The sequence below is a fragment of the Monodelphis domestica genome, chromosome 8, assembly GCF_027887165.1.
Source record: "Monodelphis domestica isolate mMonDom1 chromosome 8, mMonDom1.pri, whole genome shotgun sequence".
Lineage (NCBI taxonomy): Eukaryota > Metazoa > Chordata > Mammalia > Didelphimorphia > Didelphidae > Monodelphis > Monodelphis domestica.
In genome coordinates, this window is record NC_077234.1 from 8,760,187 (window position 1) to 8,787,088 (window position 26,902).

General features: G+C 44.6%; 1 protein-coding gene across 4 annotated transcripts in view; it reads right to left on the reverse strand.

Annotated features, from left to right (window-relative positions):
• Positions 1 to 635: 635 nt before the first annotated feature.
• LPP (LIM domain containing preferred translocation partner in lipoma) overlaps positions 636 to 26,902 on the reverse strand; it is a 470,195-nt gene continuing 443,928 nt past the window's right edge. For 3 of the 4 annotated variants that reach the window (XM_056808011.1, XM_056808012.1, XM_056808013.1), the window contains 3 exons: positions 24,867 to 25,045; positions 19,122 to 19,242; positions 636 to 16,499 (listed from right to left, as the gene is read on the reverse strand). In XM_056808011.1, coding sequence (XP_056663989.1) covers positions 16,371 to 16,499; positions 19,122 to 19,242; positions 24,867 to 25,045 — 429 coding nt within the window. In that variant the 3' untranslated portion in view covers positions 636 to 16,370. The remainder of the gene's footprint in view (positions 16,500 to 19,121; positions 19,243 to 24,866; positions 25,046 to 26,902) is intronic. The other variant, XR_008914153.1, reaches the window with a different exon arrangement.

Here is a 26,902-nt window from a genome sequence, read left to right on the forward strand (position 1 = left end):
GGTTTTGGCCATCTCATGCTGTTTAACTGTACCTGTAAACAGGTGACAATGCAGAACCCAGGTCCTTTGGCATTGCCAAAACTCAGGGAAGGTACAGACAAAAGCAGAGGGATCATAGGATCAAAGGACTAGAAGGGGAAGGGATCTGTGAGACAACAAATCCAATATTCCCATTGTTATAGAAAAGGAAACTGAGGCACAGAAAAGTTAAGAGACTTGCCCAGGGTCACACACAGCTAGTCAGTGTCAGAAGTGGGATTCAAACTCAAGGTTCCCTGCATCTAAGCCCACTGATTTATGTTCTCTCATCAGGTGAGTCTGTGAAAAAGACAGTTGTTAGTATTTTGCTCCTGGAAAGCAGGGAGGAAATACAAAAAGAGAGTCTGATTTTCATGATAGGAAGGTCTTCTTGCTTTGGCTTGATCTTCTCATGCCCACCCATCTGTTCTTGCCTGAGTATAGGTTGGGGCTGGCCATCAGACATTGACCTAAACCACATGGAGGGCACTTGGCCATATCCTCTTCCTTTTGTGTCCACAAAAATTAGAGAAGGCCCAAAGAATTCTTCTTAATGAAGACATTTGGAGATCTGGGAGTGGAGACCATTCAACTCAAAAAGAATTCCTCACAACGAGAAGATTTACTAATGAGTTTATTGGATTCTTAAATGCAATCAAGCAATTTCTATTCTTTTGCAGAAAAAAGGCATCTGATAATTGCATAGTCTCTTCTTACAGAACATTTGAAAATGCATAACTGATAGAGATAACTGAAAGAAAAGGGTACAGAGGAAAAGACATTTGGATACAATCGGATAATGCAAAATCAAAGAATACTGAAAACGCATGCTTAGAACAGGTTTTCTCACCCTCTTGTCAGAGGTAACCATGTGCACTCTGCTAAATATGTCAGAAATCGTGCTGAAATACACAGGGCTGATTAGCTGAGAGCAGAAAAAGTGGCATTCGGGTTCTAGGACAGGGTTCCTAACCTTTGTGTGTTTGTGTGCCATAGGTCCCTTTGGCAGTCCAGTGAAGCGGACAGATCCCTTTTTAAATCCAAGTCTTACTTTTCCAATTTGGAACCAAAGGAAACACTGCATTTGAGTTAGAGGTTAGTGAAAATCAAGCTGGAACTCTGTTTCCCCCAAATCAAGTTCACTAACCCTCTGAAATCTATTCAAAGGTAAGAACCCTTGTTCTAGGAATTCTGGGGTTCCATCAACATTACACAATTGAATCCATGATTACAGAACAGATTTGTGTCTAAAAAACAACAAAACAGATCACTTTTCTCCCAAGTTGCCCATGTGATGAAGTGAGGCTTTGATGGCACTCCAAAGAAAAAAACTCAGTTGTCTCGTCCATTCTCTCTTTTCTCCCCATCCCCACCCTACCATATACCACCTGCCTACCTTACAAGGAAAGGGTCTCGGCCAGTAGCGACAAGAATGACTCCTGGTCTGTTCAGGATGTTAGAAGCCCCTTGAGGGCAAGACTCACCCCTAACTCCCCACTCAAGGCCACAGGAAGAAACCTCCACCCCCAAACACTCAGGAAGGAATCAATCCACCAACACTGATCAAACCAACAACAATCCATCAACAGCCTCTGGCTGATCAGCTGTTACCAAAAGTGGTCAAAGGAAGGAAGAGAAAGACTATGGATGTGTGTGTGTGTGTGTGTGTGTGTGTGTGTGTGTGTGTCGGGGGGATGTCTTTTAGCTGGAGCGCCCCTCTTCCTTGCCCTAAGTACCCAATTTGGGGGAGCCTCTTAGACTGCCCACGGGGGGAGAATTCCAAAGTGATCATCCACTTGGTAGAAGACTCGGTGACCCTATGAGACCCTGGCACAAAATAAGCCCTGAGTTTGCTAGGTTTGAGCAGCGGGGGCTCTTGGCACATGCAAAAGGAGAGAGAGCAGGGTTACCCTGCTGCCACGGAAGACTTCTTTCACTGGGTGCTTCTCTGGAGGAAAAGGGGGCGGGAATCGGGATACAAAGCTTCTTCAAACATTTGAGAGCAATAGGGAAAGGAAAGAGCAAGAGAGTTAAAAATCACCACCCTTCAACCTCGGAAATGGGCTACTTTCAGTTCTTGGCACATCCCATAATAAATGATGACAAATTGACTAACTGATATTAAAATCTTGCTAAGATGTAAGAGAAGTAAGATAAACGAAGCCCCCAAATTTTGGCAAATAAGACTTTTTACTTGATTTCAACAGTATAGACCAGATGGAAATGCATTTGGTCGTGCTTCCCCTGGACCGCCTGTCCAGTGATAGAGGAGCTACTTCAGCCTGATTCCCGGATTTCCCAGGAACAGACTACTATCCTCTAGCCCTCAATCCATAGTTCGGGGAGGGCGGGGGCTGTCCAGGGAAGACCCAGAGCTGCCCATCTGCCGCTCTCTCTTTGGGCAGAAGCTGCCTTCTTTCATCAGCCTCAGGCCCAGGGAAACAATTCCATGAGTGAGTGAGCTGGGCTGAGTGGGCTGCATCCACTGTTTTCAGGAAGCACAGTGAGAGCCCACTGTCGAGCTGGCATGGGCGTTTGGCACCCTGAACTGGAGAAAACAGGAGCTGAGCCTACTGGGCAGCGTTTCTCAAACACTAGCCTGAGAGCTAAGGGAGGAGGGAGAAAGATGGATGACTCAAAGGCACCACAGCTTGGTGGCTCCTTTTCTTTATTTTTCAAACACGTTGATGGAGCCTGGGCTCTCCTTATTCCTCTGGGCCTCAGTCATGGCTAATCACCGAAGGCCCGTGTTCCCTTTAAATACGGAACTGGAAAGCTCTGGAATGTACCCTCATCCAGGAGGGAAAGTAATAAGGAGCTCTCTGTCAGCAAGCCCCGACTCCACTGGAGAGGTAATGCTCGAAGCAAATGTCTCGCCTCCATTTGGCACCATTAAAAAAAACTCTCTGCCACCTCCTGTTTCCGGCGGTACACACGGGATGGCTACCTAGTGTGCCTTTGGCTGTGAGCGCCTCCAAAACCCATCCCCACACACGAGGAACTTTTCAGAGTCTTAGAATAGGCACTTCTCTAACGGCAGTCAATCAGTGGGAAAGGCAAGCTAATAAAGGCTATATTTAGAGACCGTCTTCTCGCTTTGCTGATGCGTAAGCTTCAGCGGAAGATCACAGATTCGAGTCATTCTTGCAAATAGTGCAAACGGGACCGAGTCATCCAATGGCTGGATCCCAGCTCAGCAGCTACCCCAGAGCTATTGTGGGAAAGGCAGTGGCAAAGCTGCTGGGGAGCTGATGGGTTTGTAGAAGGTGACAACAAAGGAGGAGAGAACTCTACGGTGGAAGGATGGGACAAACCCTAAACCAGGAGCTTTCCTGCCATGCAGGCTACAAGATTCATTTCCTGGAACTCTACAAAATACCTGTGCCATGACAAAGACTCAGTGAGTCTCAAGTTTCTTGAAGGCTGCTTTCCCTTCTTCCCATCATTGCACATATTCCCATTGTGAACGGGAGGGAGAAACTTCACGGTGACTAAAGTAATAGCACAGCTCAGCATGCAAGAGAAAACAAGACAACCCAAATAACAAAGACTCCCCTAACAAGAACACAGACAGAATGATGCCCACCAGTCCCCCTTACCTGTGTCTCTAAAAGCTAGTCCTGCACCCTGATCTAATCAGGAGCCATAGAAGTTACCAACTTGAGTTTAAGACTCTATGAAGCAGCGCGATAGTCTTGTCCTCAGACAGAAGTCACTCAAAAAACAAGGGCACCATCTTTGTCTCTCACTCACCCACTCATCGCTGTGGATGGTCCTGTTGGTGGAAAATGGGTCTCACAAGAATGGTTGCCAACCAGAGAACAAAATGATCTCTGAAGAACTAAAAATGAGTTTTGGTACAGAGCTCGATGGCTTTGAGTGAACAGGCTGTCAGAGCTAACTGATGAGGGCTCTCCAGGAAGAACAAGAATCAAAGATGGCAGCCATGGAATAACATGGGAGGTAGGAGAGGGAAAGAAGATTGGTTCTCCTACGATGAGATCAGAAGTGGACAGGCAGACATCATGCTCCATGGTCACCTTCCCAATATCAGGGTAAAGCAAGGAGGCTCTCCCACACCTTGGGGCCCCCCCAGGACTTAGAGCATCTATCAAATGAGGAGGCTGGGTTGGATGGACTCTAATATTCCTTCCAGCTCTAAACCCATCATACTAGGATTCTCTCAATGTGAAATGGTGTCCTGATTTCTCTAGGCTGGGAACACGGAACCGACCTGCTGGGTTTTACTGTGGGACAAAGCAAAGTCTGGTTCTTCTAAGGCACATTCACTTCACGGTCACGTTTTAAATAGAGTTTTGATTTACTTGATATACCAGGCATGTGTTGAATAGATTTCTTTAAAAAATCTTATTTTCATTTTAAAGTTAAAATGTGTTATTTCCATTGTTGATAACTAAATTATCACTCACTCCCTTTTACCCCTCAACACCTAAGCCAGACAGATTTGGCAGGATTCATAAGAACATGGAGAGTTAAGATCTTCTTCCCCCACTTCTAGTTTACAATTGCCAGGTGGCAGGCACTGCCGGCCACCGAGGAGTGAAAGGCAAGTGGACTATGTGTTCTGACATTTACAACCTCCTGGGTGTGCCAAAGGAAAAAAAGCCAGTTTACTGAGACAAAGCAGGCCTTACACAATCTCCAAACTGGTTCATAAATGAAATTTAAACACTGCGGCAAGAAAAGATATTCAGCCTTAAGATTTATCTCCTTCCTTTTCCCCTCCCCCAACTCCAGTGTAGGAGAGGGTGGGGATGCAGGGCAGCTATTATACCCATCCTCCTGCATATGGCAAAGCAGACGTCAGGCCTAACAACGGCACAATGCATCAATAATAATAGCCCAAGAATAGTTTTCTACCCTTTTCCTGACAGATAGAAATAAAAAGAGAATCAAGCAGCAGAGATAAATACCTTCGTCTCCTCCCCCACCTCAAATTGCTTTGGCATATTTTAAGAGATAAATGGCTCCACACAAAATTTAAATAGCTTTTCTTTTCCTTTTTGGCAGGCACAAGAAATGGGTCAGGTCTAGAAATTATTAATTTCCCAGCTTGAAAAACCCAAGTGTTTCAAAGTAAGATTTCTTTCTTTCTCAAAGGATTGGCTTTCTTAGAAGTAGTGTCAAGAGGGGAGAGGGAGGGAGATGGAGAGATAGAGATAGATAGAGACAGAGAGAGAGAGAGAGAGAGAGAGACAGAGAGAGACAGAGAGAGGGAGAGAGACAGAGAGAGAGAGGGGAGAGAAATGGGATGGGATGGAGGCATGATTTCTTAGGCAGAATGGTTGGATAAAGAATAAAATATGCATGAAAAACTTTGGTTTCAACACTAAAAAAAAAAAGCTTTGTTAATGATATGGAACTTTTGTTGCAAATAATTAGAAATCAGGTGCCCCAAAGGTTTAGTGCTCCCACCTGTATAGCTGGCCCCTGTAAGTCTGGCTACATACAATAACTGTGTTTCCCTTTCCTCTCTTGGACTAAGGAGTGAAGGCAGAGATGAAGCGTTCAGCAGTGGCAAAGTCAAGCCATTGTTCTTCCTACTGGGATTTTGGTACCTGTCACTGGATGTGGCATGTAAGAGATGAAGGAGAGCGGGTCTTCTGTCACTGAACTTGTCTCACAACTATTCCTAAGTAATCGGAGTGAAATTAATTTAAGGAATGATGGAGGGGAGAAGCCAGAGGGACACAAATCAGACAGTGATGATCAGCACCCAACACTGTTGTCCTCAGCAGCCCTCATTGATGGGGTTCTGGGGCTAGACTGAACATGAATGGAGAGAGGATATTTTTCATTCAGTGAGTTAGGTTCCAACTCAAAGAAGGTAACTGTTCCCAAAAGAGGATGAGAACTCAAAGGGGGGGGCAGGAATGGGGGGGGGGATCTCTATGTTGAACCTCCCTGCAACAAATGTAGCCCAAGCCTAGAAAGTACCTCAAAGAGGGGTTCTCGTTTTCAAGGAAATAGTCATGTGGTGGCTTCCAGGAATAGAAATAGAGATGGCTAAGTGAGAAGCTCTGAACAAGCACTGCCTCCATCTTCTTGTGAGCAGGATTTGCCTGGAGATTAGGAGAGAGCGTGGCCAAGGGTACATTATTAATGTCACATGAAGAAGCAGCAATCGATGGCCGAAGGATCCCTTCCATATTGAATGTCTAGCATCTCACCAATATGGGAAGGCCTTGCACAGTCTGTCCCAAGGAGATGAATTTTCAAGAAAAATTTCAAGAATCCTGTCTCTTGCTGCAAGCTTTTGCTCACTTATCACAAGAGATGATGCTCCCTGACAGTTGCTTCAACCTACATTTCTCAAGGTCATTGTTAGCAGGCCAGGTAGCTGGAATGGGCCATCATTGGCTGAGCTCCTGTAGTGCTGGTGGGGTGGGGGAAAGACACATTAAACTGCATGACAACTGTCAGAATAGTTTGTTTTTAGAAACAAAAATAGTAACCCCAAATCCCTAAATCCCACAAACTCCATAAATCTATTTTTTGTTAGAGAGCTGCTAGAATTTATTTATTTTTTTAGACATCAGCTAAAAATTATAATGTTGAAAATGTAGTGATTTGTCAGGAAGGAGTGGAGTACATTGGATAAAAGAAAGAGGTGGAGGTGTGACATTGTGATAACCTCTGCTGTACAGCCTTAACAATGACTAGGAAATAGAGATAACTATATTCTGGGGGACAGGGACCTTCTGTCCTGAATTTTCAGTGAGAATCCAGGCTTCCACAGAAGAAAAATTCCTTTTAGTTAAAAAAACAAAAACAAAAACCAACAACACTGAGATTTTGCAAAAAGAATGTATTTTCTCCAAGCAGCCTAATGGTTATATTTGCTTCAACCATTGGGGAAGTTGTTTAGGATGAATCATGATAATGCATCATTTTGGGGCCAGATCAGAAACTTTCTCCTCTACTGAAGTCTTGCCCTCAGGCCTCAAAGGATTAGAGAAAGGACCTGGATATCTTCAAGGCCAGTGGAACCCATGCTTTTGTAGGTGCCAACAAGCAGGAAAGACTTCCAAGACAGGTCCAGTTAGAGATTATGTCTCTTATTTAATAAGAAGCCTAGTTGTGTTTTGCACAATGGGCATTCAATATGGCAGCTGAAGGTGAACCTATCAGGTCACAGAAATTCAAACTCATCTATAAGCTAAGAAGAGGTCTCGGCTTACACCATTCAAAGGACGACCCCCAATCACAAAATCACAGATCGAGAAGCAGAGAAGCAGACAAACCTCAGATAGAGCTTCCATTGGGATTCTCCATTAGGAGTATCCACTTACATGAGTATCTTTGTGGGGAATCCTCTCTTCTGTATAGAAGTAAAAGGGAAATCTGGAGACTACCTTTGCTAACTTTGCTAAGACTGACTTCCCCTGGCTAAGGAGAGGTCAACACTTACACAAGCTCATTGCTTCCATGGTTCCAGAATCAAAGAGCAAATTGGACAGAGCAAAGCAATCAATTCAGAACATTTTTTTTAATTTTAAAAAGGATTGGGTTTGATAAATACTTAAAAAAATAAACCAGTAGATAATCTTATTATAAAACATTATTATTAAGAAATTTTATATCTTGGCCAATTTAATTTTTAAGAATTTTTATTAAGAATACTAAGAAATTTTATATCTTGGCTAATTTATTTTTTATGTTTTGTTTTTTCCCCAATTGTATCGAAAAACAATTTTAATGTTCATTTGAAATTTTTTGAGTTTCAAATTCTCTCTCCTCATTAGGATAATTTAAAATACATGGGAAATAAGCTAATGGCATCCTGATCTCATGCCACATTTATTGTGTTCCTGACTCATGGCATTGGACTTAAGGTTTGCCTCTTCCCCTTTAAGTGGTACCCACAATTTTCTTCATTTGAAACATTAAGGTTGTTTTCTAGTGTGTTAGGGCCTGAATATAGGGAAGCCTTATAAGGAAACACAGGCTCACAGGTCAGAAACATGGAGACAGAAGTCCTTCTTGCATGCCCAGTGCTGGTATCTGAGATCTCATACAACTCTCCCTAAAGGCATCTCCCACCCAAATGTGGGGCAATTTCTTACTTGCACATCTCAATTCTTAGAGAAGAGGTCATCCACTTCCATATGTTAGAGGTAAATCTGGAGGTCCTTCTCAGTGCCCAACAGAGTGCCAGGCATGGAGACAGCACTTCTCAGAACTGCAGTCTCACCCAGCTGGAAGGGATCTCAGTCACTCACTCATCTAACCTTCTTCTGATTTCCAATCTCTCCTCTGCCAAGCCTGACCCACTACAAATGGCGCCTGCACATAGACCTATGGGGATGTGAGCCCACTCTCTGCTGAGACAAGGATTATTTTGGTGTGTGTAGGCAGAATGCTTTTCCTGAGGCTGAGCAGAAATCTGCCTCTGGTTTTCCTTTGGTGCCATCAGGTGGGGGAATGAATGGTGCATGAAGGAGAGGAGTCTATGAGGCATCTTTCCCAACACTGCTCTCCTAAGATGGCCACAAGAATGGGGTCTGTGTAAGAAAATGCTACCAGAAATGGTTACTATTGCTTGCTAGTGTTCAGGGTCCTGGAGTTTGGTCTGTCTGTCGCATATCACAGAATGCTTCTTCCATAGGTATTGGATTGAATTGCCTATATGAAAGAGATCCACAAAGGAAGGATTATCCATCTTACAAAAGGATTAGCTGCAGGCTTCCTTTAAAGAAGAGGCTCCCTGGCATGGTTAAGTGTTTGCAGATAATTAAGTGCCTGCTGGGGGCAAAGCCCCTCTGAGTGTTTGAAGGCAGTGCCAACTGGAGAAGAATCAGAAGAGAAGAGACAAGCCAGAATCCTCGAATCAGAGTTGGGAGGGATGGACCTTAGAGGTTGTCTCATCCAACTGATCTCTAAAATTAGACCGTCGCTAAAGAGGGAAATACCAGCAGGTGGACAAACGTGTGTTGTGCAAAGAAACTTCTGAGTGAGGAAGGCACCGAAGCGCCGGTGCCCACTTCCTCTGGCCTCTGGGAGAGAGTTATGTGCCCAGGACCCAAATAAGAAGTCGTCCCCCTTAGATGGTTATCTCTAATGCAGTTTATTTTTCTGGAAAATTGTATTCTTGAGTCCAGCATTAATTACGATGGAGGTCCTTGAAGGCAAGAGCTGTGTCTGCCTTTCTCTTTATTCTCAGGGCTCAGCATCTACATGCCCACCTAAATGATGCTCATCCAAGGGAGCAGGGCTGGGATCTTGAGGATCAGGCCCTGAAGGCTAGCAGAGGAGTCTGGGCTTAAAAGGATAAAACCCGAGCAAAGCCTCAAACCACCGTCATGGAAGGAGATGAAAGAAAACCCTGATGATGACCTGGTGAGGGATCGACCGTATGACTTCCAGGCGCAAAGATCCATGAAGGACATCAAGTGATGAAAACTCCCTCCTCCTCTCATCCCTTTAGGAAGCTGTCAGTACTTGTAACCTTACAAGACCATCAGCTCAATTTTAAAGCACCTGGGAAAGGCAACTTCCTCATAATGCAGCATTCCTGCCTGCCAGGGAGGAAAGGGCTTCAGCCCACTCACTGTCACCCAAAGGGGGGAAGCCTCTTGGATGAGGATCTCTTTCCTATGGAAGTGACTCCTTTCTCTGGGGAGTCAGAAACAGTGTTCTTAAATGGGCAGTTATTGGTCAGCATCTTTCATGGGCTGCTTCCTGACTCTACAAGTGGGAGACAGGGGAACAATAGTTTTATTCACCAAGCCCAAGCTGTTGATCCAATACGAGCTCCCTGAGGGCAGAGGGCAGGATAGTTTCTCCCACTTTTGTCTCTACATCCCTAGCCCCTAGCACCAGTGAGCACTTCATAAAGGCTCACAGAAACAAGCCAAAGGACCGAAACCTAGTTTCTTACCCAAGAGTACCATGATCTCCAAGATGCTTCTACTGGGGCAACCATTTGCCTGCTTGACATAGTTCCAACCTAACCTTCCAAAGAAGAGAAAGCTCAGGGAAGACTAATCTTGTGCCAAGTGGGAGAAAAGGAAATGGAGAAGTCCAAAGAAGAAGCAAATAAGGTATTTCACTGCCTTTCCCAAGCAACGACGCTGACCAAGGACTCAGGCAAGCCATTTTGGGGACAAAACCAGGCTGGCACTACCTTGTGTCCAAATGGAAACACAACTCCAGATTTTTTGCTGATCAAAATCTGATTTTCTTCCTCTCAAGTTGCTTTGGTAAACTGCAGGCTTATAATCTGTCATCTAAGAAAAACTTGGGAGCTGACACCATTTCCAAGCTCTTAGTTGGAACGAGGCCACACATCGAGTGTTTTGACTATTCCTGTTTAATATTAGTGTCATATGTAAAAGGCTGATCTGCAACAAAAATCTGGGAGGACAATCATTTTTCCTCTCCATGAAAGTTAGAATTATCATATCCCAAAGGAACAAAACGTTTTTCCACCTCCACATTTTAGTTGACTTGATGTTTCAAAAATAAAAATACCTCTTTTTGAACTTTTCTGCTATTTTTTAAATCACCTTGCAAATCAGTAACGAGATTAGAGCTTCCATTGGGAAAAGATAAAATGAAGGCAGCATCCTCTAAGAAGGATCATGAACTATGACCCAAAACCTGTGAGATGATGGGTCAGGAAATAAAAGGAAGGAAATATTGTCTCTATTAGCTTCCTTTTGTTGATGACATTCCATGATCTATTTTCCAAAAATATTTTTTTAAGCTTGTAGAGTATTTGGAAGCCATATGGCTTTTGGTTGATCTTTCATCTCCCCATTTTTTTGGTGGGGGGTGGTATTGCTTGTCTCAATTGTAAAGGTAACAAATACATGCCATTTATTTATTTAGTCATTCATTTTTATTAAAGATCCAGACAATGAGAAATGGACAAATTCCTTTAGATTGTGAGCTTTTTAAAGGAAAGGATAACTCGTGTGTGTGTGTGTGTGTGTGTGTGTGTGTGTATGTGTATGTGTGTGTGTGTGTGCGTGCGCATGTGTGTCCGTGTGTGTTCCCAGGGCTTAGCACAGTAGCTGGACTAGAGTATGCATTTAATAAATTTTTGTTGAGTGATTTACTGACTGCCTGAACTGAAGGTTTGTCAAATCAGTTCACTAAAATATCTATCTTTGACAGGCCCTGTAATGGACAAGGAGACGGGTCCAGCCTTGAGAAGGAGAAGGGGATGAAGACTGTATTACATTGGGTCAAAAATGTCAAGCCTTCAGGCATCTAAGACTGCCCCTTGCCTCCAAAGCCCATCTCCTAAATGCCAATAATCTCCCAGGGTCCCAGATCTCGTGAAAATCAAAATGGCAGATCACTGAAAGGGAAATGGCAAGGCCCCAAGTAAGTAGACCCTGGTAGGAATTAGCATTTGGTCAATGGTGACTTGGACATTTCAGTCAGAAAGACGGCACGTGCTTGAAAAAGAAAATGGGTCATGGAGGTATTGAGGATGGCAGAAGAGAAGAGATGGCGAGCCAGCATGAATCGTTGGAACTCTCGGCATTAAAATAAGTAGAGCAAAGCCTCATGTGGGGAGAGGATTTTATGGGCAAGTTGTAGAAACACATCGATAAGGACTACAGGAAGGGATGGGACCTGGAGAGGGATAACCAGAGCGCCTGACCCCAGACTTTCTTCCAAACAGTAAAGGAAAAGACTTGATGAAACTCAAAAAGAGAAGAACCAATTTCTACTTATTCACAGCAGTTTCTAGTTCAAGATTTAAGAAGACTCCAGAGGAAATTCCAACCAAGGGGGCGGGAATGGTGGTGGTGGTGGTGGGTGGGGGATCTCATGCCACTATTTCGCTGAGTAAATTAATAGCTTGTTCACAGCCATATAAGATCCCTGGCTTAGGGTTCTGATTCACAATGTGGATGTGACAACTCTGCATGAATTCTGATAGGACGTGCAAAGACAATGTTCGAAACGGCTGCTTAATAGAAGTCAGAGGCCACAAATGTGAAGTGTTTGTCCTTATTATCATCATGGCTGACTAATCCCAGAGTGAGGTCAAACCACAAACGCTCACCCCGGGCCATAAATCATCCTTTGTGTTCTAAAACGCTCCTCATGATTTAGGGATTAACGAGACATTTCTTGATTCAGGAGACATGGCCAAAAACTGTGCAAGAGAGGAAAGAAACACAGGGAGACTCTGCCAAAGAAAGAGTCCTTTGCATTTCTCAATTTTGCTCTTGTCTTTCTAATGAATTTATTTTTGGTTTTGCTACATTTTCCTGTTCTCACAAATTCATCGGTGGGTTGTCAAGTCAGTTGCTTGACTGAAAATAAGGTGAAAATTATATTCTCCTCTTTGATCTTTTCCATTAAAAGTTCACGGAGAGCTCTGCCCTCATGATTTGCTACTGGAATATTCTACAGGGTCACATCCTTTCCAGCACACTTCCCCCACCCTCAAAGCCCAAATGTCAAAAACGGGTGCACACGGAACACTCTGTCACATTTCATTGGCAACACACATGTACCGTAGCTCCAGGCAACAGATGGGTGAGCAATTGTTTAGATGACAAATGTGAAATACTAAGGTAGAAGAGAAATATTTCTAGAAATGCTTTAAAAAAAGGAAAGGAAGGAAGGAAAAGAAAACAAGCTGTACAAAGTCAGGAGAAGTGGCGGGAGGCCAGCAGGCCACATCAGTGTTTCCTTGACCTCAGTAGTGTCTGCCAACATCTCCCCAACACCCTTCACAATTTGATAATGGGAAAACCATGAGGCCGTCGACACAGAAACCGACACCATCAGGATGAGCCACACTATCCCCAAGAAAGAAAAAGGCTTTTCCTGCTAGGTTCATGTTAACAGAATCTTGACCAACAAAGAAAGCCAGAGCCTGTTAGGAAGTTCTGCTCTCCAAGTTTCCATTCCATTCCATTCCATTCCATTCCTTCCTTCCTTCCTTCCTTCCTTCCTTCCTTCCTTCCTTCCTTCCTTCCTTCCTTCCTACCCAAATCCTAGGCAGAATCTTTCTTCTCTAGAAGATATTTCTAGTGTTAATGACTTCCTAGTGTTTATCTTTAAGGAGCTGATTTGGGTCAATTCAGTTTTTCTTCCTTCTCTCTCTGTCTCTGTCTCTGTCTCTCTGACACACACACACACACCATGACACTACACTAATGACATAGGGAAAGAAAGAAAAAACCCCAGAGCTGGCTGTTTCAGAGACACAGTTTTTTAGGACTTTGGCTTAGATTGGAACATACAAATGGCTTTTATCTGTTAAAGGAGAGGACAACCACCAGATGAGTTCTCATATGCACCAGGCACGTACTGAGACTTCAGAAAATTAAGAATCTTCATTTAAAAAACTAATTTGCATAGCACACAATGCTTTGGGTATTTTTTTTTTTGCATTTTTCCATGTCTCCCAGGCTTCAAAATATTACCCAAAGTTGGCAGGATGAATTGATTAAAGCAAAATATATTTCTTAAATGTTCTAGTCCATATCTGGGATGATTTATCTCTTTCCTTTCCTATGCATTAATAGGCAAAGAAGGACAGTATTTTATTTTTTTCCTGTTTATTTTTATTGTTTTTTGATAGAATATCATTTTCCCCTTAAGGTTATATTATTTTAATAAATCATGCATGACATAGGCAAGATGTCACACAGCTCAATCAGAAAGGCCCACGGTGGTGAAGCTGTCATTCATAAAGTGAAATAATCACTGGCAAAGAGAGGAAAAATAATTTTTTTCCTCTCCGGAAGAGAAGAAAATAAAATCAGAGACTAAAATGAACAAAAACTTTGAATAAGCTATTTAAAATCCTTTCTATTTCTTGGGAAAGGAAACACACACACACACACACAAACTCTAAATACTTCTGTGTCATGAACAGTGTGCACATTTATCATTACAAAAGTCTAAGAAAGTGTATATTAAAAACAGATTGACTTTTAAAATCTTTGGCAAAGATATATGAGGTTATGTGATAAATACGCTATTAAGATGGTGAGAAAGCAGGCCTGTGCTGGTACCCAGGAGGCCTGCTGGGGCTGAGGGCCAGGACAGCCTCTTCTTCAGAGGGCCTGCTGAGGAGTGTGGGAACATTCGGTTCCATAGAACTCTCGGGGGCCTGGTGAAGACGGCCAGCAACCTTTGCTTCTTTCCCAACGAGCACAAGGAGATGCTCAGCTCTTTGTCTTGGGACAATTCTGACTCCGGACAATTCTGACTGTCCCTTACAAAAGAGAAAGCTCATTCCTGGTAGAGGTGGGCTCTAGCTTTTGTGATGGAGGAACAACAGGTCGCTACGGATACCCTTCCTAGAAAACAAACTATTAGGTATATGCTGGTCTACTAGGCCTTCCCGTCCCACCACTTCCATTTCCCAAGAGTCAGTGCTGGATGTGGTCTAGTTTTCCACTGAGCTCCATCTGGAGAGTTGGTTGAGGGCCACCATTTTCTAGGCCCAGGCTGCTGCCCCGAGGGAGTCCAGGGCCCCCAGAGATCCTATTCCCCAAACGGTGAGGTCTGTGCTAGAAGGAGGAGGGAGGGACAGAAGCCTGAGGGATGGTAGTGGCCTAAGCATTGGAGACACGGCGGTCACCGAAACTTAACATGTTTTGTTTCTCATTTCTTAAAATTGGACAAAGAGGGGGAGCACAAAAATGAACCTTATTTGTAAGGAAGTCGTGATTACAGAGAGACACCCTGGAAATTCCCAAGGTTGGATCCAACCAGCCAAGGGAGCAGCCAAGTCACTGCCAAGGCAGGACGTGAGAGACCAGGGGTTAAGCATTGGGGGAGGCAGCGCCCATGAAAAGTCCAGTCAACCAACTCTGCAGCACTGGACAACTCCCAGACTATAAGATCAGATCCATGGACAAAAGCTCACCTTGTTCCATACCACTGAAGAGCAAATGGTTATCCATAGACTGAGCACTCAAGTCTAAAACAAAATGGCCAATGGGGATGGATATATATATATATATATATATATATATATATATATATATTTCTCACTCCTCCCCTACCCCAGTCTCCTAATAGTCAGTGGAGAAGGTGATCTGGTTTTCTACTAAGCTCAATCCTGAGAGTTTGCTGATGGCAAATTGCAAGGTTTGGGGTCTTTTTTATTTTTGTTTTTGTCTTTTTTCTCAGTGACTTCCTTGGCCTCTTGGGAATAAATGCTAGAACGCTGGATCAAATGAGATTTTAACGAAAGCTGAGGTCTCTCTTGCTCCTTTTCTTTTGGCAACGAATCAATGACAATTTAACAACCATTTGGAGTCCTGGATCACAACCATTTTGGCCAGGTCAGAGGGGCAGAATAGGCTTTGCACCCTTGAGAGGAGGCGGATGCCACTCATTGCCGATGGTTGTGAGGCAGGGGAAATGGCGGCATTTCTCCAGAAAGGAGCCCTTCAATCTGGGTTCAGTATAGGGAGGCCAGTCCCCCTCGGTGGTCTTGGACAAGGCCCTGTGGGCGAAGAAGACTGACCCTCTTGGAAAAATAAGTGAGAATGCTACGGGATGCTAGAAGCCCAGCTCCAAGCCCCTGAAGGTTCCTTGGGGCCCCTCCACACTGAGCTGGTTCCTTCGGCTCATGAAATCAGGAGACTTCTCTCAACCAATGGAAATCTGCGTGCAAACTCAGGCAGGGCCGGCCTGGCCCCCACTGGCGCTCTGGCCATTACAAATCGATGAGCACAGCTTTGGCCTGATGCACGCCAGAGGTCTCCTCCTCCCCAGACGCTGACGGTGTCATATATTAGCTACATTCTTTGTACTCTAGTGGAAAATGGCGTGATTTCTTTTCAAGGCACATAACTGGTTTTAGAGTTCTAGTCAAACAAAGATATAATTTCCTATATACATAAACAGAGTGTCTAGCCTTGGCGAGTACCAGCTCCGAGAAGCCAAGCCTTCATGGAGGGGCTGCTGTGTTCCTGCTCAGGCTCTTCGAAGCTGGCATCGCCACGGAATAAACACTCTGCCACAGTACAATCCTAGGCTATAAAAAGCTGTTCAGCCAGAAGGCGAGTCAGGCAATGCAAGGACTAAAAGTGAGAGGAATGCAATGTGAAGGGGATGGATGAGGACCATCCATGGGTTCGAGTGAAGTCAGTCAGGATTCGACCTGGCTAACGGGATGATTTGTGCTTCTGCTGAGACCTACCAACAAGCCAGGTGATTCAGTGTGCTTCCCAGGAGAGGGCCGTAGGAAAGAGAGGGGCGCTCGTTCCTCTCCTTCCCTGCCTTTCCACCCCTAAGATGGCGCCAGGCTTGACTCTGGGCCATGCTGCCTTCCCCCCTCCTCCCCTCCTTTTCCTCCCCCTCCCCCCATCCAACAGAATGGCCACAGACAATTCTCAGAGGTCAGTGCTGGCCTTGGCAGTCAGGACACGGATGCGAGCTGAGTTGCAGGTCTTGCAGAGGATATGCCCATCCAATGGGTAGCAGCCCTGATTGTCCCCTTCAGACAGGAGGCCACCACAATCCTATGAGAAAAGAACACAGGATAGAAAGGGCAATGAGACAAGGGGGTAGGAGGGAGGAAAAAAAAGGAAGAATATTCCTTAAGCACCTACTAGGTGCAAAACACTTTGAAAGAAATTCATCATCTTATCCTTGAAAAATCAATCCTGAGTGGAGAGGGCTAGTGTTTTATCTCTAAAGTACTGTTGAGGAAATTAAGGCAGGCAGAGATTAATTATCTTACCCAACATCATACAGGTAGTAAACAAGGCAGGATTAGAACTCAGGTCTTTTGGACACTGGGCTGCTTTGCTACTTCTAGAAAGAGAGATAATATCTCTGCCCCGAGTGCTCTGACAGTTTGCACTGGTGCTTCTTAATGGAGAAACACGACCAATGGGCAAGATTGGATGGCCACTGAGAGACCCTTCAGATCTGAGCAGTCCCTTTGGTGCTCTCTGGTCTGGCTGGACCTTGATCCATTAGGGGACACTCCACTAACAAGAGAACATGTCCCCAGCTCTTTGCAAAGCCTCTCGCAAGAAGTAAATCTTGTGGATGAGGACGAGGAGGCTATCCGGTCACAGCGTCAATGGTGATGATGCCTACGGTAAGTAGCCCCAAAAGCGGGCACCTCCATTTGCTCTTTTATAACACCCTCGGTCATGGGCAGGAGGAAGCTGGGGGATTCCGGCTGGGGAAAAGGAGCTCAACAGAAACAGGGCTTCAAGGAGAAGGAAGACCGTCTCTTATTTTAACTAATTATTCCTGCTAACAAGGTGCTAACCTCAGTTGTTTCTGCACTTCCAAAGGAGTGAACACGCTTCCCAGCATCCCCCAAGCTTTGGTAGCAGGGGGAGAAGTCCTTAGCACTTCCTCCTACTGAGAACTTCAGCATTCTTGGCCCCCAACTTGATAATGGTCATGGTGGGATGGAGAGTGTGGTCCTGGCCTTTAGAAAGATCTGCATTTCTAAAGCAGTGAACACACAGTAGATTGTCCCTGTGAGAGCCTCAGTTTTCTCTCCTCTAAAATGGAATGCTGAGGGCAGAGAGATTCCAAGAGATCTTATCATTAGAACAAATTAAAAGCTTTACTTAAAGAGAAATGGAATCTTATGAGGAGGCTGGATGCAAGCACCAAGTAAAGAAAGAGGAAGCTCCGGATCTGATGCCTACAGCCTCATTCCCACACCCTTTCCACAGCCTGAATAACAATCTAAATGCTCCCTGGGTTGGGTCCATCTTTGTTAGTTAAATTCTTTTACACAGGGCAATCCTTCAGATACTTGCAGAGATTTGGCCTGTTGTGTCCTTCCCCAACCCTTCCAAATCTTAGCCCAGGCCAAAGACCCTGAGTCTTTCCAATTGAACTCCAAATGACAGGAACACAAGACCCTTCGCCATCTCTGTTGCCATCCTCTGGGCATTCTAACTTGTCTATAACTCTCTTCAATTGTCGTGTAGTCCAGAAATGAACATACTGTTTCAGCTAAGGGGTAATGAGAGGTCAGAGTATGGTAGTATGAGTCCTTCTTATTCCTGGATGCTCTGCTTCTCAATGGGGTCTTTTGGCTGTGGTCCCACGGTTGCCTCACATTGAACTTGTAACCCACCAAACCCTCAGTTATTATCTCTGCAAAGGGCTCTCTTGTGGATACATATAGGATTAGAATGATTCTGCTTGACCCTAATAGGAGGGAGTTGTGGAAATGGTGCTATGGATTTGAAACCAAGATGACTCAACCACTCAAGTATGGCAATGGTTAAATGCTGGCCTGGAGCCAAGAAAAGTTGAGTTCAAATCTAGCCTCAGACACTTACTAGCAGTAAGACCCTGGCCAAGTCACTCTCAATGTCTTCATCTCTAAAATTGGAATAAAAATAGCCCCTAGCTTCTAGAGTTGTTATGAGAATCAAAAGGCAATAATAATTATAAAGCTCAGCACTATGCTTGGCACATAGTGGACATTATATAAACCATCTTCTGGTTCTTCCTGTTATGATGATGATGATGATGATGATATTTCTGAATAGTTATAGGCTATCCTGGATGGCCTCTGAGGTCCCATTAATATGTTCTGAAATTCTATGTTTCTATGATTTCAGAATCATTACAAGCAAATTCAATGTTGAGTCACCCAACTTTCCAAGTCCCGGGACCTTCTTTCTTTGTCTCTGGTGATTAATCTGCTACATAATCAGGGCTGGCATTTTAGGGTGGCAAAGAACTTTACATATGGTATCTCACTTCATCCTTACAACAACTGTGTGAATTGGATGCTATTATCCCCATTTTATAGATAAGGAAACTCAAGCTGTGAGAGAATTAAATCATTCTCAGGGTCTTGCACCATAGAACATTCTGAAACAGGATTTCCTGGCTAATTCCAACACTCTCCCTGCTTTGCTATCAAACTTGCCTCCTCCTCAAGTTGATTCATCTCAGCAACTTGATCCATCTCGGGGACTTGAGATTACTATTCCCATCCTCAGCTCCAAAATCTTGCCTTGTGAAACTAGTCTCAGAGAGGGCAGTAGGATGGCTGGAAACCAAGCTAAGGTTTCATGAAGTCATGTATATTAGCTTTGAAATCCCTTTTACCAGTGGAACCCATACTCTCCTGCCCCAGCTAGGCTACAAACCTCACAACGGTAGCATTGAACATGGAAGTCCCGATCCAAGGCCACAATACGCACAGTCTCCTCTTGGCCTGGAGCAGGCATAATTGGTTCTTTGCACACTGAGCATCGAGGAGCAAATTTCCTGAAAAAAAAAAAAGATGAAAGTGGGTCTCATTAGAAGACTGGCACAGGGTGCTCAGGGAACAGGCAAAGAGAGATGTGGGAAGGGAAGAGATGCATTTGCCTCAGGTCTGAAAGCCTGGTTTCTGTACATGGGACCGTTCAGCTTTGATCAGCTTCCGGTACAGAAGACTCCAGTTACGATGATGTTTAATTCAATACAACAGTGATTTCTTGGACACTACTATGTACCAAGTCCTGTGCCAAGTAAGGATGAAAAATGACATCTATCCTGTCCTCAAGGAGTTCACAAACCAGGAAGGACTTCATGGTCTTCTTCCTTCATGTTACATTTTTATATTCTCACAAAGACCTTTGGGAAACACTACCTTGACCTAGAATACTAATCCTAATGGTGACAAATAAGGTCTCTGAATAGCAAAACTTGGTGATTCTATGATTCTTAAGGTAGCTTGGCAAGAAGTCCTCACACCATTCCTCAAAGATTGGTGATCACCGTCTCTTACTCAAGGTGGAGCAACTCTCAGATTGTATCGATGCTGACACACAGTAGCTCCTACCTAATTGTTTGGATCATATATGGAGTTAGAGCTAACAAGGTCCTGCCAATGTTATGAGGATCAAATAAGAATGTATATGAAACACCGTTCAATCCTCAAAGTCCTATACAAATGTGAGCTCTTAGCCAATTGTCAAGCCTTGATGATTCCATCTCTGTAAAATATGCCCGTCTCTCGCCTCACAGCCAGCACCTATTTCAAAATCCCTAGCCTGAATTCTTAGAAGAGTCTTCTAATTGGTCTTCCTGCTTCTAGTTAATCTTTCCCATTCCTGTCAAATTGATATTCTTGAAGCATATCTCTGATCTAGATCAGTGGTTCCATATTACCTCTAGAATTTCTTTTTAAATGTATCTTTGTTTGATATTCAGAGATACTTAAAATTTGGGTCCAACGTCCTCTTTGCTGCTTCATGCATCCTAGATCCAAATAAAAGGATAATTTCTGTTTCCAATACACACTACACCATCTTTGACTTCCAAGCATTTGCACAAGCCATCCCCTCCTACTTTAGATATTTTTTTTCTCTTGAATTTTAACTCTTTTCAAATATTCCATCAAGGTCGAGTGCCAACAAGTCCTCACAAATGCCAAGAAGCACTTCTTGTTCCTCCTAGCCCTCAGAATGCCTACTGTAACTTTCCCAGATTCCTCGGAATTTATTTGTATGTATTTCATATTGATTTGTTGGTGTAGATGGCATTTTCTCCCAAGTGGAATAGAAGTTCCCTGAGATCAGGAGCACTTCCATTTTTGTCTGTCTCTGTATTGCCTGGTACTTTCACAGAAATTTGTCAAATTGGATTGAGTTATTAATTAGTTAGGTTAGCAGAATGTTTCCCCAGAATGAGAAAATATCCTTCTAGGGCAACGTCTGTTAGTGTTCCTACTTAATCTGCTCCTTGGCTCTCCATGTCCTCATATCTTACCCAAGAACAACCACTGGGATTACCACTCTCCTTCCTGCCACCATCCCACTCAATCACAGTGGCCATTTCCCTGCATTTCCCAACTCCCAGCAATAGATGCACAGAGACTTGGATAAGTAGTCTAATGTAGCACAGGCACCATATAGAAGTATATCTATGCCTCATGACCATACTCTAGACTCTCCTCGATTCTAGATGTGTTGATCTTTTGTTTCCAAACTGATAATTTGCCTCTTGAAAAATTGAAGAGGAAAGGCTGTTGGTATTTATTACGGAACATAAGTACAGCCAGGGGGGGTGTAATATGACTGTGTTTTTTTTTAATGTTCCTGAGCGGATGGGTTATTTTTTACCAGTTTGAAAGCCTTAATGAGGAAGTTTACTTTATTAAAAAAATATAACATGGGTAAGGAAGAAAAGTCTTTTTCCTTCCAGAAGTTAGTAAAGTCACGTATGGTGGGTGAAACTTGAGGCAGGTGGCAAACTCTTGGATGCTTCCAGACATGTAAAAGAAACGACGAGCTCTAAGAAATGCCAGGGAAACTTAGACTCAGCTCCCCGGCTTTGCAGAGCATCATCATCAAATCAGCAGGATTAACAATGTGTATGCTGTGAGATAGGGAGCTCTACTGGTATCTTCCGCTTGCACTGCGGCAAATCATTTTCAAGGCACTTTCACATACACTCTATAAACATATACACACAGAAATGTGGTTGGCAGTGCACACAAGGCATCTGCAGCCCTGAGATCTATCATGTGCAGTGGCATCAGGAGGGGATCGATCGATGGCTTAAAAGAAGCTGTCAAAGCCTTTGGTACAAATTCAGGCGTCCTGGAAATGGGAAAATGGAGGACAGGTACTGGACATTTCTATACTTCCTTGAGGAAAAATAGTTTGCCCTAAAATTATGATGTTGCCTCGGTCGTCCATTTGTCCTCTGCATTCATGAGCCCAATAGCCTCATTCAGACTTTGATCTCTTCTTATGTGGACCCTCGAAACCACTTCACTGGTGGGCTTTCCCTTCATTCCATCTCTCTGCTCTCTCCTCAACACGAAGGCCATGGAAAACGTTCAGTGCTCAGATCTGACCCTAGTGCTTTCTCCTCCCAAATCCTCCAGGTCTTTGGATCGTCTCTAGGGAGAATGAATGCCTACTCATCAGTTTGGCACTTAAAGCCCTCTCAAATCCCGTTCCAAATTTCTGTTTCCAAACATATTTTGCATGACTCCCCTTCAAGCCCTCTGTGTGCCAGTCAAATGCCTACTTGCTGTTCCCAGAACTCCTTGTGCAGTCTCCGGGCTTCACGTGTCTAAAATGGCCTGCTTGCTTGCCTTGGCCTCTAGGAGTTTAGGAGGTGAAAGAAACCCCGGGGCTGGTGAGTCTCTCCCAGGCCTGGGAAGAGCCCCCACTTTAACATATAGACAAATGTCCCGTTACAGCTCAATTCAGGGGTCATATACTGAGGGGAAGGAGTAAGAGAATGAACTATTCGTTAAACCTCTATGATGTGCCTGTCACTGTGGAGGGCAATTCAGAAAGATCATCTCATTAGATCGAAGGGGAACCTTCTTCCATTTTCCTGGTACTAGATGTGTCCACAGGCCTTTTACCCTAATTCCCCATCCCCAGAGGAACTTTTATCTGGTTTTCCTGTCTCTGGCCCTCTGCACATCGTAGGAGCTTCATATAACTCAATCCTATCTGCCTAGACATTTGCTTCTTCTTCTTTTAATATGGCACAGGTAACCCTTCTCAGAGACTGTGGTCACAGTTAGTGGATATAAGAGCATCGAGTTAGGAAAAAATGATTTTAGAATCTCAGATTGATCCCTAGAACGGCCCTGAAATTTTAGTTATTTAGATTTAGAAATAGTAGAATGCCTTCATTTTGTCTATAGAGGAAGAAGCTGATGGAGCATTGACTTCCCCAAGCTCCTGCCGGTGGAGGAAAGGAAGCCTGAAGCTCAAAGCACTCTCAACAAACATCCAGTTCAGCTTCCTCTTTTTAAAGATGGTGACATCAAAGCCCCAAAGACTCCGGCTGGCCAATGCTCACAGTAGTTCCCGAGCCGTCTGTCCTCTCGTCTTAGATCTTCCATCCCCTCCGTGACCTCGGATCCAGGGTAAATCGTGTCCTCGCTGCTCTTTGGTAATATCTGGGCTCTGGGTATCTTCTCTCCCTCTTCCCTCTTGGCACCCCTGGCTTCCTACGAGGCCCCACTAAAATCCCCAATTGGACAGTAAGCCTCTGTGGATTATTTCCCATTGATCCTGTACAGCTCTTCCTTGGATAGAGCCATTAAACCGAGGCAGGTGATCCTGCAGGAGGCAAGCTGACTCTCGATTGCTTCATTTTGCACTTCTCTGGGCAAATCTTCACGTCTCTTTCCTTGGTTTCCTCTTCTGTCAAGTGAAAAGGAGATGGATTCTGGGATCTTAATGAAGTCTTTGGAGGAAGAACTTGAGAAGTGGCAAGTTCAGCGCTTACCCATCCCCACATCTTTGACTGGCGATCATCTGTTCAAACACTCTTTACACACGTATTGTGGGGGAGAAATTGTGCCATCCTGAAGCAGTCTGCTCTGCTTTGGGCTAAACATTCCCTGTTCTGGGGATGGAATCTCCAGGTTCTTAGCCATGCTCTACCCATAGGACTCCATTGCTCTTGCCTCTGCCTCCAGAGGTCCATCCAGCGACCTTTCTGAGGACTAGGGTCTGTCTGCCCAAGTGTGGCTTCACAGTTGGATAAATGAGATGAGACACACCGTGCATTCAGCCCACAATGCAGGCATCACACACAGTGCTCTGCCATAGTACCATGGTACATTTATGATATAGGTTTTCAGTACACACACATGATCAATTCTCTATGTAGGTGACATTCTACAGTTTGATTGGGTATTATCAAATCACCTAAACAACACTCTTGTGATGTTACTAAAACAAAGAATTCTGTGATCATTTACTAGGTTTCTACAACACTCTGTGATAGATATGATTATTCATATAAAGCCATTTGTAGGTTACCCCTTGACGTGCTGAGAGGATCGTTGTCCTTTTGGTCAGCTTTCACTATCCATCATAATTGCTTGGGAGATGAACAACAAAACATATTCTTATCTAGGTATGAGGACCTGAGGCAGACCAATTTTGGGGTTTTCCTAAATTTACAAGTTCTGTTTTTCTTGTGTTACTTTGAGATGCCTAGTGATGCTGTTTGGTTTCTACTCTAACAAATTCATTTGAGTGTGATAACTGTAGGACAAGATTCATTATAATATTTATTGTAGGGCCTTGGAGAGTATCTTATGCTTGAGAAAGGAGGGGTCATGGACAGTAATCCTTGGGCTTTTATTCTGTAATTGCAATCTTTTGGGGGTAATAACCTAGGGGGCTTAAAGTAGGGTATATATTTATTGATCCTATAAGTATTTGCTCTCATGTTATTTCTCCTGTATTGGGAAGAGAATAATAATCATAAAAAGTCCACTAGTGGGGAAAATTTGGGGAAAGAAGTCACAAAGGAGGATCAGCAGGGGGCCCTCATTCTGGGGTCTGCTTTGCTGACCTTCCTTCCTCAGACCGTGACCTTGTCAAATAGTCAGAGTATGATGGCCTCCGGCATCTGCCCTCCCTACGATGAGGTTTTCCTCATTAAGATATAATACAGTCCTTTGGTGGAGGCCCTCAATGGCCAGCACCTCCTTTCTGGGTAAGTTACCTTCATTATTTGTGGCTGTTGAATGTCTGCAGACCCACATGTTTATTGTTATTACCTGTTCCATGGTTCTTTCTATGCGTTTGCTCCCCCCATCCAAGTGTAACGTCCCCCCTGATAAGGATGATTTCATTGCTGTCTGCATCCTGGGCCCTCACCGAAACCCCGGAACACAGTAAGTGCTTGATCTAACAGCTATACGTGGACAGATGCTCAAATGGTGGAAATTGTACATGCTTTGGCTAACATGGAACAAAGGAGGCTCCATAAACTCTGAGCCAAGGGAACAATGTTCTGGGGATCTGTGACCCACCTTGGAGGGCCACCTCTGCTCAAGGAGCCCCTCTGGGAGTGGGAGGGAGGGGGATGCCCTTGGGAAGGTGGAGAACATGAGGGCACAGTGGGCGTCTTACTTGTGGAAGTCCTCAATGCAGTGGATGTGGCCACTGGCATCCACGGTGAATGGGATCCCGTCCAAACTACGGCGACACATAACACAGGTAAAGCAGTGAGGGTGGTAAGCCTTCCCTGTGGCTCGCAGGATCCGCTCCATGATGGGCTTGGCACACACGTTGCACTGCTCTAGGGTGTTCTGTGGAGGAACAAAGAGGAGAATGGGGTTAGCCAGTCACAGGTAGCTGCGGAGAGACCCTCTTCTGGCTGGAAGACACGTCCTCCATGTTCGTTAGCCGCCATGTTCTCAATGGCTCTCTAGGCATCTACCTGATGGAGGGCAACCCCCCGGAAGGACATGTGGGACTAAGGAATCTCCATCAAACACACACGGGGGTTCCCCCAACCCAACCTCACAACATCCCAGACACACAACCCAAAGGTCAGGAAGGTACTACGTTTGTCCATCAGGAAGACCCAGGTTCAAGTCCTACCTCTGAAACTCAGTAAGTGGTGGGACCCCAGACAAGCTACTTCTCTCTGAGCCTTATATCCTCCTTTGGTAAATGGAAATAATAATTCTGGAAGCACTAACTTTGCGGGGCCTTTGGTAGGCCCCCAAGAGATGACGTCTATGAAGCATTTTCAGATGCAAACGTGCTATCTAGAGTCTAGGCTTTACTGTTGCCGTTGACCAGACCCAAGATGTTATGAGAATAAAACTTTCCTTCCACCAATGTAGATCCTCTCAGGCTCTCCCATTCAGAGTGTGACAGAGCTGACCAGGGAGACTGCATGTCAAAGAGATTTGTCTCAGGCCACAGAGTCAGAAGGTCATCAGAGGTGGGTCTTGAACCCAGGTCTCCTTGGCACTCTTTCCATTCCAATCTGGCCATGGAGAAAATCAGGCCACATTTCACTGGGGCTTTAAGGGTGGTGGGGGGAACACAGAGGGAGCAGGGACCTGGGAGGGAGCTCCCCCTCCAAGTACCACCCACACACCCACCCAAAGGACATAGCTGACCACGCAGGCTACAGGGAAGAGGCTTAAGCCTCTGCTCTAGTTACTTGGCTGAAGCCAAGCACGGAGTCAGGGATTAAGAAATAAACCCTGAGGTTCAGAAATAAACCCTGAGGTCTGATGGCTACTGCTTCCAAAGGCACTCACAGGAACCCGAGGTAGAAACAACCAGGCTCATTGGTGTTCCCTTTTGGGAAGGGATTCCAGTCAAATGAAGTCAGCCATCCCCATCCCACTTCCTGCCTGTTGCCTAGCCTGTGACCCCCACCAGTAGGGCTCTTCCGATAGACTCCTCCTGCTGGGGAGCCACAGCATTCACCTTTTGAGGCTCAGCCAGGCTGCTGATCCTTAAATAAGGCATCGCTCCTACTTGTTATTCTCTTTATCCTCAAAATACATTGTTTTTTACATCATCATCAATACAAGCATTCAATATGCAAAAAATAAAGGGGGAACCATGAACTTGGAGGACATTTTTTTAAGCATGCTCCCATTATCTTCTTGTTTTTTAGTCTTACCTTCTGTCTTAGTTCAAGACAGAAGAGCAGTAAGGTCCAGGCAACCGTAGTTAAGTGACTTGACCAGAGTCCCACAGCTAGGAAGTATCTGGGGCCAGGACTTGAACCCAGGACCCTAAACCTTAGGGGCCATCCTGAACTCATCCCTCTCCTACTCCCATATATATAATATGTCAGGTTCTATTTTTTCTACCTTCATAACATCTCTCTTCTGACAGATATTACCATAGTGCAGGCCTTCATCATGTCACATCTAGACTACTGCCTTAGTTTGCCAGGTAGTGTTCGTGCCTCAAATCTCTCCCCATTCCAATTCATCCTCCCCTCAGCTGCAAAATCAACCTTCTAGTAGCTCAGGGCTAACCATGCTGACTCCCTGTTCTATGAACTGCACTGGTTCCCAGTTCTGGGCAGAACTGAAGAGGACATCTGGTTGGTTTTTGAAGTCCTTCATAACCTGGCTCCTTCCAACATTTCTAGCCTTCTCACACCTTCCTCTCTTCCAACACCTTACTGT